This window comes from Somniosus microcephalus, chromosome 2 (assembly GCF_052327205.1).
Source record: "Somniosus microcephalus isolate GS21.2 chromosome 2, FLI_Smic_1.0, whole genome shotgun sequence".
Classification (NCBI taxonomy): domain Eukaryota; kingdom Metazoa; phylum Chordata; class Chondrichthyes; order Squaliformes; family Somniosidae; genus Somniosus; species Somniosus microcephalus.
Window position 1 is genome coordinate 302,463,690 of NC_140988.1, and position 14,602 is coordinate 302,478,291.

Here is a 14,602-nt window from a genome sequence, read left to right on the forward strand (position 1 = left end):
GCATTTAGCAGGCCATAGGAGGAGCCAGGTGTTCTGACAGAAGAACATGACCCATGGAAATAGAAAGTCTACACTGCCATTTAAAAATCGCACCTTCAGGAGCACAGTTGACAATGAGCAAACCATGAGTCCGTGGTCAAATGTACTTACAAAATTGCCAGCCGTGGCTCAGTTGGTAGCACGCTTGCCACCGAGTCAGAAGGTTGTGGGTTCAAGTCCCACTCGAGACTTGAGCACAAAAATCTAGGCTGACACTCCAGTGCAGTGCTGAGGGAATGCTGCACTGTTGGAGGTGCCGTCTTTCAGATGAGATGTTAAACCGAGGCCCGTCTGCTCTCTCAGGTGGACATAAAAGATCCCACAGCACTATTTCGAAGAGGAGCTGGGGAATTATCCCCATTGTCCTGACCAATATTTATCCCTCAATCAACATCACTAAAAAACAGATTATCTGGTCATTATCACATTGCTGTTTGTGGGACCTTGCTGTGTGCAAATTGGCTGCCACGTTTCCTACATTAGAACAGTGACTACATTTCACAAGTACTTCATTGGCTGCAAAGCGCTTTGGGACATCCGGTGGTCATGAAAGGCGCTATAGAAATGCAAGTCTTTCTTTTACAAAGAAAAGTACCTTAATCTGTATTAAAAGATAGACTATTGCAATAACTGCCGTAGCGAGAGGGTTCAAGTACAGGAACAAGGATGTCTTGCTGCAGTTGTACAGGACCTTGGTAAGACCACACCTTGAGTATTGTGCGCAGTTTTGGTCGCCTTACCTGAGGAAGCATGTTCTTGCCATGGAGGGGGTGCAACGAAGATTCACCAGGCTGATACCTGGGATGGCAGGAATGACGTACGAGGAGAGATTGGGTCAATTGGGCTTATACTCGCTGGAGTTTAGAAGAATGAGAGGGGATTGTGGTGTATGTGCCTTTAAGAGCCCCTGTGTACTGTAATGCCGGTAGTGGCCACTCGGGCTATATAAGCCTGTATAGTGTCTTGTATCTGTTAGTTCACCTCCAGACTTTGTTCAGTAAACACCTGTTAAACCAGCTCCTGCATTCCGTGTCTCCATTAACACACGAATACAACAGTGGCGACGAATTGGAAACAGGCTTACCTGCAATTCGGCAGCACCTCAAGGAGATCGATTCCTCAGACGAAGGTCGAAGAAAAAAAAAAGAAAAAACTCTGGTTTCACCAGCTAGCCGGGCTGGTGGCAGGTACTGCAATAATCCTTCCTGGGCGGCGGGCTGGGGCTTGATCGGCTGGCTCTGCAGCGGGGCCGAGCAGCGAAGGCGGAGGCAAACAGAGACGGAGGGTGGAACACTCGGTAGACGGCCAGCGCTGCAAAGCAGATCGGCGTTCGGACCAAGCAGAGGGAGGGAAAAGTCCCAGAGAGTCCGGCGGGAACGAGTCTCCAACTATTAAAAATATCTGTATAAATAAAAACCGCGGAGAACAGCGTTGTCAGCAGCGGCAGCGGCGGGAAAGCGCGGGAGGCGCCATTTTTTTCCTCAGCAGGGAAGAAAGGAAAGCGCGGGAGGCGCCATTTTTTTTTCAGGATGCCTAAGACTGGCAATATTACTGCTTTCGATAGTGATGTAGAGGATTGGACCACATGTGGAAAGAGTGGAGGTATATTGCACAGCGAATGAAATAGAGGATGATAAAAAGGCATCGGTACTTCTAAATCTAATGGGCGCAAGGACATACGGGCTGTTACGAAACTTAATCACTCCAGCCAAACCGATGGACAAGAATTTTAAAGAGATTGTTGATACCCTACAGGAGCACTTAAACCCAACACCGCTGCTGATAGCGGAACGATTCAAATTCTTCAGAAGGAATCAGCACAAGAATGAAAGTAACGCTGATTACCTCACCGAATTAAGAAAGCTGTCAAAGCACTGCCAATTCGGGGCAGGACTGGCAGATTCTCTTCGAGACAAATTCGTCTGCGGTCTCCTAAGTGAAGGAACACAGAAAAGGCTACTTTCTGAGAAAGATTTAACACTGGACAAGGCTTTCAGTGTGGCTGTATCATACGAAGCAGCCGCAAGAGGAGCTGCAAAGATACAGCAAAAGCCACAGGACTTCGGCACCCATGAAATGACACAGGGTTTCGAGAGATGTTATCGCTGCGGCAGATCCACCCATGACCAGAGGGACTGCTGGTTCAAGGACAAAGCATGCAGGCAATGCGGAAAGATGGGACACATTGCACGTATATGCCGATCTGGAAACAAAAAATCCACTGACAAAAAAAAAATCAATAAGGAAAAGTACAGAAAGGTACAAATGATGACGGACAGTAGCTCCGAAGACCAGAAGAACGATAGCGACTCCGGAAACAAGAGACTAAGCTGTCTCAAATTACATAATGTAATTGCCAAAGAAGATTACCAGACCATTTGGGTTACCCTCACGATAGCAGGGTCCCCAGTTAAAATGGAGCTAGATACAGGATCAGCTCTGACCGTCATAAGTCGACGGGATTACGAGCGGCTATTTCCGCATATACCTTTGAAAGACACATCCATTATCTTGAAAACATATACGGGGCAGAAAGTATACCCCAGAGGGAAAATAAGGGTGCCTGTTGTATATAACGGCAAGGAAATACAGAAGTTGTATTTATACGTTCTGCAAGATGGTGGTCCACCGCTGTTGGGACGTGAATGGATCAGGAAGATACGTTTAGACTGGCACTCCATTCAGGCACTGACAGTGACCAGTAAGAAAAAAAATGATGACGTCATACCTGAACGATTAAAAGACATCTTGGCCAACGCCAAAGAAGTGTTTCAACAGGAACTAGGAACCTTGAAAGGCGTCACCGCCTCAATAAAAGTGGAAGATGCAGCAATTCCCAAGTTTTTTTAAGGCAAGGCCGGTGCCATACGCAATTCGTCCAGCAGTCGAGGCAGAGCTGGAGAATTTGGAAAAGGCAGGCGTGTTATCCAAGATAGATTGGAGCGAGTGGGCAACACCCATCGTCCCGGTCATGAAGAAAACGTTGAATAATGATAAATCTGAAGAACAGAGAAAAATTCGCATCTGTGGGGACTTCAAGGTGACTGTAAACCCGGTCCTTCACACGGTACAGTATCCTCTTCCGAGGATAGAAGATATTTTCGCCTCACTATCCGGAGGGAAACGTTTCACCAAAATTGACTTGGCACAGGCATATCTACAGATGGAGGTTGAGGAGGCCTCTAAAAAGTATCTCACAATAAACACACACAAAGGCCTGTACCAGTACAATTGACTGGTTTTTGGAGTAGCATCAGCTCCAGCTATCTGGCAAAGAGCTATGGAGCAAGTCCTGCAAGGGATTCCGGGGACTCGATGCTACCTAGACGACATCCTTGTAACAGGAGAAAACGACAACGAGCACCTTGCCAATTTGGAGCAGGTGCTCAATAGGCTGAGAGAACGGGGCCTACGAGCAAATCGCCCCAAGTGCGAATTTTTCCAGAAACAAATATCATATTGTGGCCACATAATTAACGAAGAAGGGTTGCATAAGTCACCTGAAAAAATTGAAGCGGTCATAAAAGCCCCAGCACCTGAAAATGTCTCACAATTAAGGTCGTTCCTGGGATTAATAAATTACTATCATAAATTTTTACCGAACTTGTCAACTGTTCTGCACCCTCTTAACGAACTGCTACAAACGGGAGTAAATTGGAAATGGAGCGAAGACTGTAAACGTGCCTTCCATAAATGCAAAGGCTTGATCACGTCCAAGGAAGTTTTGGCTCATTACAACCCATCACTGCCAATCAGACTGGCGTGCGATGCATCCCCTTACGGCGTAGGAGCGGTATTATCGCATAGATTCCCTGATGGCTCGGAGCGGCTGATAGCTTTTGCGTCACGCTCATTGAACTCAGCTGAGCATAACTGTGCCCAGATCGACAGGGAAGCACTCAGCCTGGTATGGGGAGTGAAGAAATTCAACCATTACCTACACAGACAAAAATTTACCTTGTTGACTGACCATCAACCCCTCATCTCCATATTCAACCCTAAAAAGGGCGTTCCCATTATGACAGCGCTAAGGCTACAGAGGTGGTCCCTTTTCCTAGGGGCACACCAATATGACATAGAATACAAAGGATCAAAACAGCATGGAAATGCTGACGGTTTATCGCGTCTGCCGTTGCCAACGGTAGAAGAGGCACCTACAGTGGACCCAGTGGAGATGTTCCACTCAACCATAGTGGAATGTCTACCAGTAACAAATTCTACCACTGAAAAGGAAACAAGAAATGACCCGACTCTCTCACGAGTCTACGATTTAACGGTGAAGGGATGGCCAGCACATGGCGAACCACTGTTCCCAGCATTCTCGCAAAGAGGAGAACAGCTGTCAGTGTGCCGAGGAACCTTGATGTGTGGATCCAGAGTGGTGATTCCACCCAAACTCCAGGATAAAGTGCTAAAGGAGCTTCACGAGGGGCATCTGGGTGGAGTAAAAATGAAGAACCTAGCCAGAGCGTTTGTGTGGTGGCCAGGTATCGATGGAGACATCGAAGAAATGACCAAGGGCTGTCTAGGATGCCAGAAGGTCCAAAACGCTCCACCACAAGCCCCTCTACATCCATGGGAGTGGCCCTCATCTCCCTGGCAAAGGGTACATATCGACTTTGCTGGTCCATTTATGGACTCAATGTTCTTAATCGCGGTTGATGCACACTCCAAGTGGCCGGAGGTAATAAAGATGTCCTCCACCACCACGGAAAAAACCATCACAGTATTAAGGACCATATTTGCCAGGAATGGGCTGCCTGAACAGATCTGTTCTGATAATGGACCGCAATTTGTGTCCGAAGAATTCAGGAAGTTCTTAAAAAACAATGGGGTTAAGCACTACACGTCTGCCCCATACCATCCCGCCACCAATGGATTGGCTGAAAGGTTTGTCCAGACCTTCAAGAAGGCCATAAAGGCCATGGGTAATGAAGACATAAATCTACAGCATAAGGTAGATAACTTCTTGTTTGCATACAGGAATGCAACACGTGGTTACAAACCAAACTCCCGCCATGATGTTTTTCAATAGAAGACTAAGATGCCGGCTGGATTTGATCAAGCCAAACATCAGAAGGGACGTAGAGAACCGGCAATTTCAAGGCGTGAATGAAAGGCCAACTAGAACCTTCCAGCTAGGTCAACAAGTTTTGGCCCGGGACTACCGTACCGAGAAATGGCAGCCTGGAACTATTTGCACACGACTAGGACTGCTGATGTATACCGTGGACATTGGAGAAAGCATAATAAGGCGCCATGCTGACCAGATCATAGAGTCATCCGAAAAGGGACAACCTACACCACAACTCTATACGCCTAATGATGAGGCAGAGATACCCATAGTATCTACCTCCGATCCGGTGATACTGGAACCAGATGAACCCGACACTGGCATTCAAGCCGAATCGACCTTGCCAAAAGAACCTACTACACCACCGAAAACTACTACACCACCGAGGCGTTATCCGGACCGAGTCAGGAAGCCTCCAGAGAGACTGACTTATAATTGATTAACTGCAGCAAATGTGTAGATTATTGTTCTTGTAAACATGTTAATTAATGATTACTTAAAATGTTATGTACTGGTTGTCTAAAAGGGGAGGAATTGTGGTGTATGTGCCTTTAAGAGCCCCTGTGTACTGTAATGCCGGTAGTGGCCACTCGGGCTATATAAGCCTGTATAGTGTCTTGTATTTGTTAGTTCACCTCCAGACTTTGTTCAGTAAACACCTGTTAAACCAGCTCCTGCATTCCATGTCTCCATTAAAACACGGATACAACAGGGATCTCATTGAAACTTATAAAATTCTAACAGGACTAGACAGGCTAGATGCAGGAAGGATGTTCCCGATGGCCGGGGAGTCCAGAGCCAGGGGTCACAGTCTAAGGATAAGGGGTAGGCCATTTAGGACAGAGATGAGGAGGAATTTCTTCACCCAGAGAGTGGTGAACCTGTGGAATTCTCTACCATCGAAGGCAGTGGAGGCCAATTCATTAAATATATTCAAGAAGGAGTTGGATATATTTATTAAGGCTAAAGGGATATGGAGAGAAGGCAGGGACATGGTACTGAATTTGGATGATCAGCCATGATCTCATTAAATGGCGAAGCAGGCTCGAGGGGCCGAATGGCCTACTCCTGCTCCTATCTTCTATGTTTCTATCTTCAATTTCTTTCTCTTTAAAAGGACGCAAGACAGCAAATGTAGAAATAAAACAAAGAACTTGCATTCATAGAACACCTTTCATATCCTCAGAATATCCCAAAGTGCTTCACAGCCAATGAAGTACTTTTGAAATATCGTCACTGTTGTAATGTAAGGAAACTACTTTGCATCAGCCTTCCCTTCAGAAGACAATGCTGAGTTACTAATGTTGCATCATACAGTTGGCTCTAAAGTAGAAAGCGTCAATGTGGTTGCATATAGTGTCTTGGATAGAATAAAGGGTCTCAAAATAAATCAAGTTGCTGGTCGTGACAGCATTTATCTGACGGTGATTCAAGAAACAGAAGGTATGCTCAGCCAGCCCGTTATTCATATATTTAACATCTCGTTCGGGTTTTGAATTATTCCCATGGAGAAAGGCTCATGCCCCAATGCCAATATTCAAAATAGCAATCAAGCAGACTATATTTGATGGGAGAATGGGCTCGCCTCTGATAGATGGTGGTGGGGAAGCTTTTAGAAACAATGGCCTGGATTTTGCTGTACCAATAACGGCGAGGCTGTCAGCGTTCGCTGTTATTACTGGGTAAAACTGACAGCAACCTCTGGCGTCCACACATGCACAGTTAAACGCATAAATCCAGAAGTTGCTGTCAGTGATACCCTGCTTCTCCACAGGCTGTGGTGTTGCAGTCTTCGCTGAGTACCGAGATGTAATGTCAGGACAATCCAATACCAAAAATGCTCACTAAACTGTCCTTGTACAAGACCTAGATTAGGCATCATCTAGAATAGATAGGATGAGGGGATATGCAAACAAGTTACGTAAGCATACAACTAGCTTCTGACCCATATCCTCTCCATCACCAAGACCGCCTACTTCCACTTCTGTAATATCACCCGTCTCCACCCTTGTTTCAGCTCACCTGCTGCTGAAACCATCATCCAGGCCTTTTTTACCTCTAGACTTGACTATTCCAATGTTCTTCAGGTCGGCCTCCCATCCTGCACTCTCCGTAAAATTGAGTTCATCCAAAACTCTGCTGTCCGTATCCTAACACACGGAGTCCCATTCATCCATCGCCCCTGTGCTCGCTGACCTACATTGGCTCCCAGTCCAGCAACGCCTCACTTAAAATTCTCATCCTGGTTTTCAAATCCCTCCATGGCCTCACCCCTCACTATCTCTGTAACCTCCTATAGCCCTAAAACCCTCAGATTTCCCCAATTTTCTTCGTTCCACCATTGGCGGCCGTGCCTTTGGCTACCTAGGCCCTAAGCTCTGGAATTCCCTCCTTAAACCTCTCTCCTCCTTTAAAACACTCCCTAAAACCTACCTCTTTGACCAAGCTTTTGGTCCTAATATCTTATGTGACTTGGTGTCACATTTTGTTGAATAATCGCTTCCATGAAGCGCCTTTGGACGTTTTACAACTTTAAAGGCACTATATAAATGTAAGTTGCTGTTGTAGGTTAGATGTCAGGAGGATTTTCCTTTCACATTGGAACATCGACCTTTAAAACCAGTTGCCAGCTCGTGCAGTGAGGGCAGATTGGCTACAAGTGCTCAAAGGGAAGGTGGATGAGTTCCTAACTGTGGCTGACATCACAGCGTACAAAATGTAGGTGGGATATTAAGCGATGTGTTTGCTGGTCACTGTGTTCTCCTGGAACTCATCTGATCCCCTTCAGGAGTCAGACAAATTTCACAGATGTTGTTTGCACCCCCCTCCCCCCGAAATTATCTAGGGTATTTTTTTCCTGTCCCAGGAGATTGTGTGGCTGGCTAGTGGGAGGTGGGTGCAATAAGCCAGGCCATTGTGTTAGGTTGAACCATGACTGTATGACTTAGAGGACTGGGAGCCAATGTAGGTCAGCGAACACAGGGGCGACGGATGAATGGGACTTGGTGCGTTAGGATACGGACAGCAGAGTTTTGGATGAGCTCAGGTTTAGAGAGGGTGCAGGATGGGAGGCCAACCTGGAGAGCCTTGGAATAGTCAAGGTTAGAGGGACCAGCCGATCTTTTCCTGTCTGTTGGGTTTGTCTGAACAGTGGTGATAATAAGGAAATTCCACCTGAAATTCACAATAGCCACTGACTTTGGCTAACTTGGTTGAATGCTTATATATTTAATTGTTTCAATTAAGAAGTCCTTTGGGGATCCTATGAGGGAGGAAATTATGTGTTAACACTAAGTCAGAAGGGTACACTGTTCCTACAATTCAATTGATAATTGTGATTTATTTCTCCCATATGAAGCTTACCTGTTACCTATGTTTACCGGGTTCTTAACCTAGCTGAAGTTTGATGAAACAACTGGTAGAGAGCTGAATTCTAATTTAATTAACTGCAGCCACAGAAATAATTTTAAACAATTTTTTTTTAAAGTTTGCACAAACAGCATCCCGGGTCCACAACATCTTTTATTTGTGATTTTTGCTCATTTTCTGTGCTGCTGAAGTGATGCAATCCATTACTCTAAGAAAGTTAAAGCTGATTACTCTGCATTTTGGTAGTCTGCCAGAATAGGAGGCACTGATTTTGAAGTTGACAATAAAAAATGACAGCCAAAAAAGGGTGTTTTTTTTTTTTTAAAAACTGAAGCATTTCTAAATTCAGTTTTCAGGAAGATCCCACTGATTAAAAAAGCAGATTCAGGCATTTGAACACAAGAACATTTGAAGTCTATTCAAAGTTATGCTTGTCTACTTGCTGATGTTGCGAAGTTTCTTACTATGAGCATTAATGACTAGCAAATAGCAAATTCTAAAACAATGACTAACACAACCTGAATGATATATTAATTTAAAAGAAAGTAACTAATTATGGGTGGATCGTGTATGCATGGGGTAGAAAGATTAATGAAAGCCATCTTCAGGATGTTGTATTAAGAGGGGTAACCAAAAGCCTGATCGAAGAGGGAGGTGCACAGGGAAAGGGGTTTAGGGAGAGAATTCTCGAGCATGGGGCCTAGGTGGCTAAAGGCACAACCACCAATGGTGTGGTGAAGAGATGGAAGATGCACAAGAGCTGACTGCTGGACCAGAAGCCAATGTGGGTCAGCAAGAACAGGGGTGAAGGGTGAGAGGGGCTTGGTGTGGGAGAGAGAACTTGGGCAGAGCTTTGGATGAACTGAACTTTATGGAGGATGCGAGGCCAGTGAGGACAGCACTGGAATTGTCTAACCTGTAGGTGACAAAGGCATGGACAAGGGTTTCAGCAGCAGATGGGCTGAGATTGGGCGCAGCACGTGTCAGTTCACTCGGATGCAACCAGGGATGAGTTTTGAAGAGAGACTTAAGACGCTGGTTTTTTTTTCCCCCCACTAGAGCCGAGATATTAAGAGGAGACTTGAACAAAGTTTTCAAGATTATCTGGTGTTATGCTAAGGTAAATAATTATAGATTGCTTCCACTGGTTGGCAAGATGGTAACAAGAGGGCAAAGATTTAAGATTATTACAAAAAGAATTAAAGGGGAGATTAGAAAAAAATATTTTACAGGGAAGGTGGTTAAAATGTGGAATTATCTGTCAAAACCTTTTGTTGAAGCAGAACCTATAAATTCTTAAGTAAATCAGCGGAATGGGGACCATTAACTACTGGTCAGTTAACTATCACTTCACTTAAATGCTAGAAAAAAAGCTAGTAGTCTGTTAAAACACCGAATGTACTTATACACATACCAGAGTTCTGAAAATCTGATCCCGATTTCCTAGAGGCCATTTAGAATCTGGAAAAAAGCAAAGTAATGCTGATTAATCATCAGAAATAATGGGGGAAGCATAGCCCACACACAGTAAATTATACACTAAGATTCTAAAGCTCACGCCTGTGATAATAGGATTGTTGTGACAAATTTAAATTTACACCTGCAATGGCACAAATTTGGCAAGACAATTACAATAAATGCAGAACTGTGCTTCAATTCACTACTCACCTCCAAGGCTCATCTAAGTGGCTGGTTTGGCGCTGGTGTACATTGTGGCAGCTCAAGTATAATAGCTGAAGCCAACACAGCATCTTACAATCCAACTATGTTACAACACGACAAAATGTACACAAACTAAACTACTTATGGACATGCCCACGACACTGCCGGTTAACTGACCCTGGCTATCAATGAGCATCCAGCCGGACAACAACAAATTACACCCAATGGGCAAGTTTCTTCTGAAACCATTAAAGAGAGTGCAACCTCAACTGAATCAGCAGTGAATGTTTAAAGCACTTGACTCACACTGGCCTTCCATGTCCATTTTCTGTAATTCTATGCATCAGCTGTAATAATGCTTTCACAGATATCTTTGGCACTATTTTGTAAAAAGTGTAATACAGACTATTATGACATCAATCTTCAACTGGGTTCTCCTCAGCAATATTCTTACTTTTGGGGAGCATGGTGAAGGAGCAGAGAACAAGATTGACCAAAAAAAATCAGGTTACCTAAAATGAGACTAATTATTTCAAATACTACATTTCACATCATCACCTTTCAGAATAGGATGGGTTACCTTTGCTTAATAACTGATGACTCACTTCTCTTTCTCTTCGCTCGCTCCCACTTTTATTTTATCCTGGGATGAACTTAGCTTATATCATAGAATCATACAGCCATTCAGCCCATAGTGCCTGCACCAACTCTTTGAAAGAGCTATCTACCACTCCCCTGCTCTTGCCCCATAGCCCTACATTTTTTTTCTTTTTTAAGTATATATCCAATTCCCTTTTGAAAATTGCTATTGAACCTCTTCCATCTTTAAAAAAAAATCATTCTTGGGTGGGTGTTGCTGGCAAAGCCAGCATTTAGTGCCCACCCATACTTACCCTGAGAAGGTGGCAGTGAGCCGCCTTCTTGAACCGCTGCAGTCCGTGTAGTAAAGGTTCGCCCACATTTGTTAGTTAGGGAGTTCCAGGATTTTGATGCAGAGACGATGAAAGAGAGTTGATAAATGTCCAAGTCAGGATGATGTGTGACTTGGAGGGGAACTTGCAGGTGATGGTGTTTCCATGCGCCTGCTGCCCTTCTCCTTCTAGGTGGTAGAGGTTGCAAGTTTGGGAGGTGTTATTGAAGAAGCTTTGGCGTGTTGCTACAATGCATCCTGTAGATGGTACACACTGCATCATGTTGCGCTGGTGGTGGAGGGAAGTGAATGTTTTTTAACGTGGTGGATGGTGTTACGTCTGTGTGTTCCAGTTATGGTTAATATGAATCACTGCACACAGACCACAAGAATAACTTTAACAGGTCTTTACTAGTCGAAGGTCAGGGCTGAACTAAAAGATACAAGACGCTATACAGGCTTATATACCCGAGTGGTCACCACCGGCATTACAGTACACAGGGGCTCTTAAAGGTACATACACTACAATTCCTCCCCTTTTAGATAATTAGTACATAACATTTTAAGTAATCATTAATTAACATGTTTACAAGAACAATAATCTACACATTTGCTGCAGTTAATCAATTATAAGTCAGTCTCTCTGGAGGCTTCCTGACTCGGTCCGGATAACGCCTCGGTGGTGTAGTAGTTTTCGGTGGTGTAGTAGGTTCTTTTGGCAAGGTCGATTCGGCTTGAATGCCAGTGTCGGGTTCATCTGGTTCCAGTATCACCGGATGGGAGGTAGATACTCTGGGTATCTCTGCTTCATCATTAGGCGTATAGAGTTGTGGTGTAGGTTGTCCCTTTTCGGATGACTATGATCTGGTCAGCATGGCGCCTTATTATGCTTTCTCCAATGTCCACGGTATACATCAGCGGTCCTAGTCGTGTGCAAATAGTTCCAGGCTGCCATTTCTCGGTACGGTAGTCCCGGGCCAAAACTTGTTGACCTAGCTGGAAGGTTCTAGTTGGCCTTTCATTCATGCCTTGACATTGCCGGTTCTCTACGTCCCTTCTGATGTTTGGCTTGATCAAATCCAGCCGGCATCTTAGTCTTCTATTGAAAAACATCATGGCGGCAGTTTGGTTTGTAACCACGTGTTGCATTCCTGTACGCAAACAAGAAGTTATCTACCTTATGTTGTAGATTTATGTCTTCATTACCCATGGCCTTCTTGAAGGTCTGGACAAACCTTTCAGCTAATCCATTGGTGGCGGGATGGTATGGGGCGGACGTGTAGTGCTTAACCCCATTGTTTTTTAAGAACTTCCTGAATTCTTCGGACACAAATTGCGGTCCATTATCAGAACAGATCTGTTCCGGCAGCCTATTCCTGGCAAATATGGTCCTTAATACTGTGATGGTTTTTTCCGTGGTGGTGGAGGACATCTTTATTACCTCCGGCCACTTGGAGTGTGCATCAACCGCGATTAAGAACATTGAGTCCATAAATGGACCAGCAAAGTCGATATGTACCCTTTGCCATGGAGATGATGGCCACTCCCATGGATGTAGAGGGGCTTGTGGTGGGGCGTTTTGGACCTTCTGGCATCCTAGACAGCTCTTGGTCATTTCTTCGATGTCTCCATCGATACCTGGCCACCACACAAACGCTCTGGCTAGGTTCTTCATTTTCACTCCACCCAGATGCCCCTCGTGAAGCTCCTTTAGCACTTTATACTGGAGTTTGGGTGGAATCACCACTCTGGATCCACACATCAAGGTTCCTCGGCACACTGACAGCTGTTCTCTTCTTTGCGAGAATGCTGGCAACAGTGGTTCGCCATGTGCTGGCCATCCCTTCACCGTTAAATCGTAGACTCGTGAGAGAGTCGGGTCATTTCTTGTTTCCTTTTCAGTGGTAGAATTTGTTACTGGTAGACATTCCACTATGGTTGAGTGGAACATCTCCACTGGGTCCACTGTAGGCGCCTCTTCTACCGTTGGCAACGGTAGGCGCGATAAACCCTCAGAATTCCCATGCTGTTTTGATCCTTTGTATTCTATGTCATATTGGTGTGCCCCTAGGAAAAGGGACCACCTCTGTAGCCTTTGTGCGGTCATAATGGGAACGCCCTTTTTAGGGTTGAATATGGATACCAACGGCTGGTGGTCTGTCAGCAGTGTAAACTTCTGGCCCTGCAGGTAATGATTAAACTTCTTTACTCCCCACACCAGGCTGAGAGCCTCCCTATCTATCTGAGCATAGTTGCGCTCAGCGGAGGTCAATGATCTGGATGCAAATGCGATTGGCCTTTCCGAGCCATTTGGCCACTTGTGTGAGAGTACTGCTCCAATACCATAAGGAGAAGCATCACAAGCTAAACGAATAGGTAGCGTTGGGTTGAAGTGAGCCAACACTTCCTGAGGTGATCAATGCCTTGCTTTTGCGAAAGGCCTTCTTACAGTCCTCGCTCCACTTCCATGGTACTTCTTTCTGCAAAAGAGCTTTCAGCGGGTGCAGCACCGTGGATAGATTTGGCAGAAACTTATGGTAATAGTTAATCAACCCTAGGAACGACCTCAACTGGGATACATTTTCCGGAGCGGGAGCCTTCACAACAGCTTCGATCTTGTCAGGTGACTTGTGCAGCCCCTCCTGGTCAATGACATGACCACAGTACGAGATCCGTTTCTGAAAGAACTCACATTTCTGGCGATTAACTCGAAGTCCATATTCCTTCAATCTGGTGAGCACCAGTTTCAAATTTGCAAGGTGTTCCTCATCGTCATCTCCTGTAATCAGGATATCGTCCAAGTAACATTGAGTGCTTGGAATTCCCTGTAATACCTGCTCCATGGCCCTCTGCCAAATTGCTGGAGCTGAAGCCACTCCAAAAACCAGTCTATTATATCGATACAAGCCTCTGTGCGTGTTGATTGTGAGATACTGGCGCGACTCTTCCTCAACTTCCATCTGTAAGTACGCTTGCGCCAGGTCTATCTTGGTGAAGTGTTTCCCGCCAGACAATGAAGCAAAGATATCCTCAATCCGCGGAAGCAGATATTGCACCGTGTGAAGCACCGGATTAACTGTGATCTTGAAGTCTCCACAGATGCGGACCTTCCCCGGTTCCCCTGGCTTGTTACTCGATGAACGCTTCATGACGGGAACAATGGGCGTGGCCCACTCACTCCAGTCCACCTTAGACAGTACTCCTGAATGTTCTAGCCCTTCCAGCTCAGCTTCCACAGCAGGTCGTATCGCATAAGGTACCGGTCTGGCTTTGAAAAATTTTGGGTTTGCATGTTCTGCAATCTTGATTTTTGCCTTAATTCCTCAGTGTTCCCAGTCCCTGTTGGAACACCTCTTTAGCCTCATCCAATATTCTGGACAATCGTTCAGGTTTGACATCTTTTTTCCCGGAATCTACCGTTACTGCGTTTAGGGAGTGCCAGTCCATATTTATTTTCCTGATCCACTCCCGTCCCAGAAGTGGTGGACCTCCCTCAGGTAGTACATATAAGTTCATTCCTTGGTGTTCTTTGCCCTTGTGTCTCACCT

General features: G+C 45.2%; 1 protein-coding gene across 2 annotated transcripts in view; it reads right to left on the bottom strand.

The window, feature by feature from the left end:
- The window catches only part of ubap1 (ubiquitin associated protein 1), a 91,146-nt gene that overhangs the window by 62,962 nt on the left and 13,582 nt on the right, over positions 1–14,602 (bottom strand). For both annotated transcript variants that reach the window (XM_085973777.1, XM_085973772.1), the window contains exon 2: positions 9,897–9,943. In XM_085973777.1, coding sequence (XP_085829903.1) covers positions 9,897–9,936 — 40 coding nt within the window. In that variant the 5' untranslated portion in view covers positions 9,937–9,943. The remainder of the gene's footprint in view (positions 1–9,896; positions 9,944–14,602) is intronic.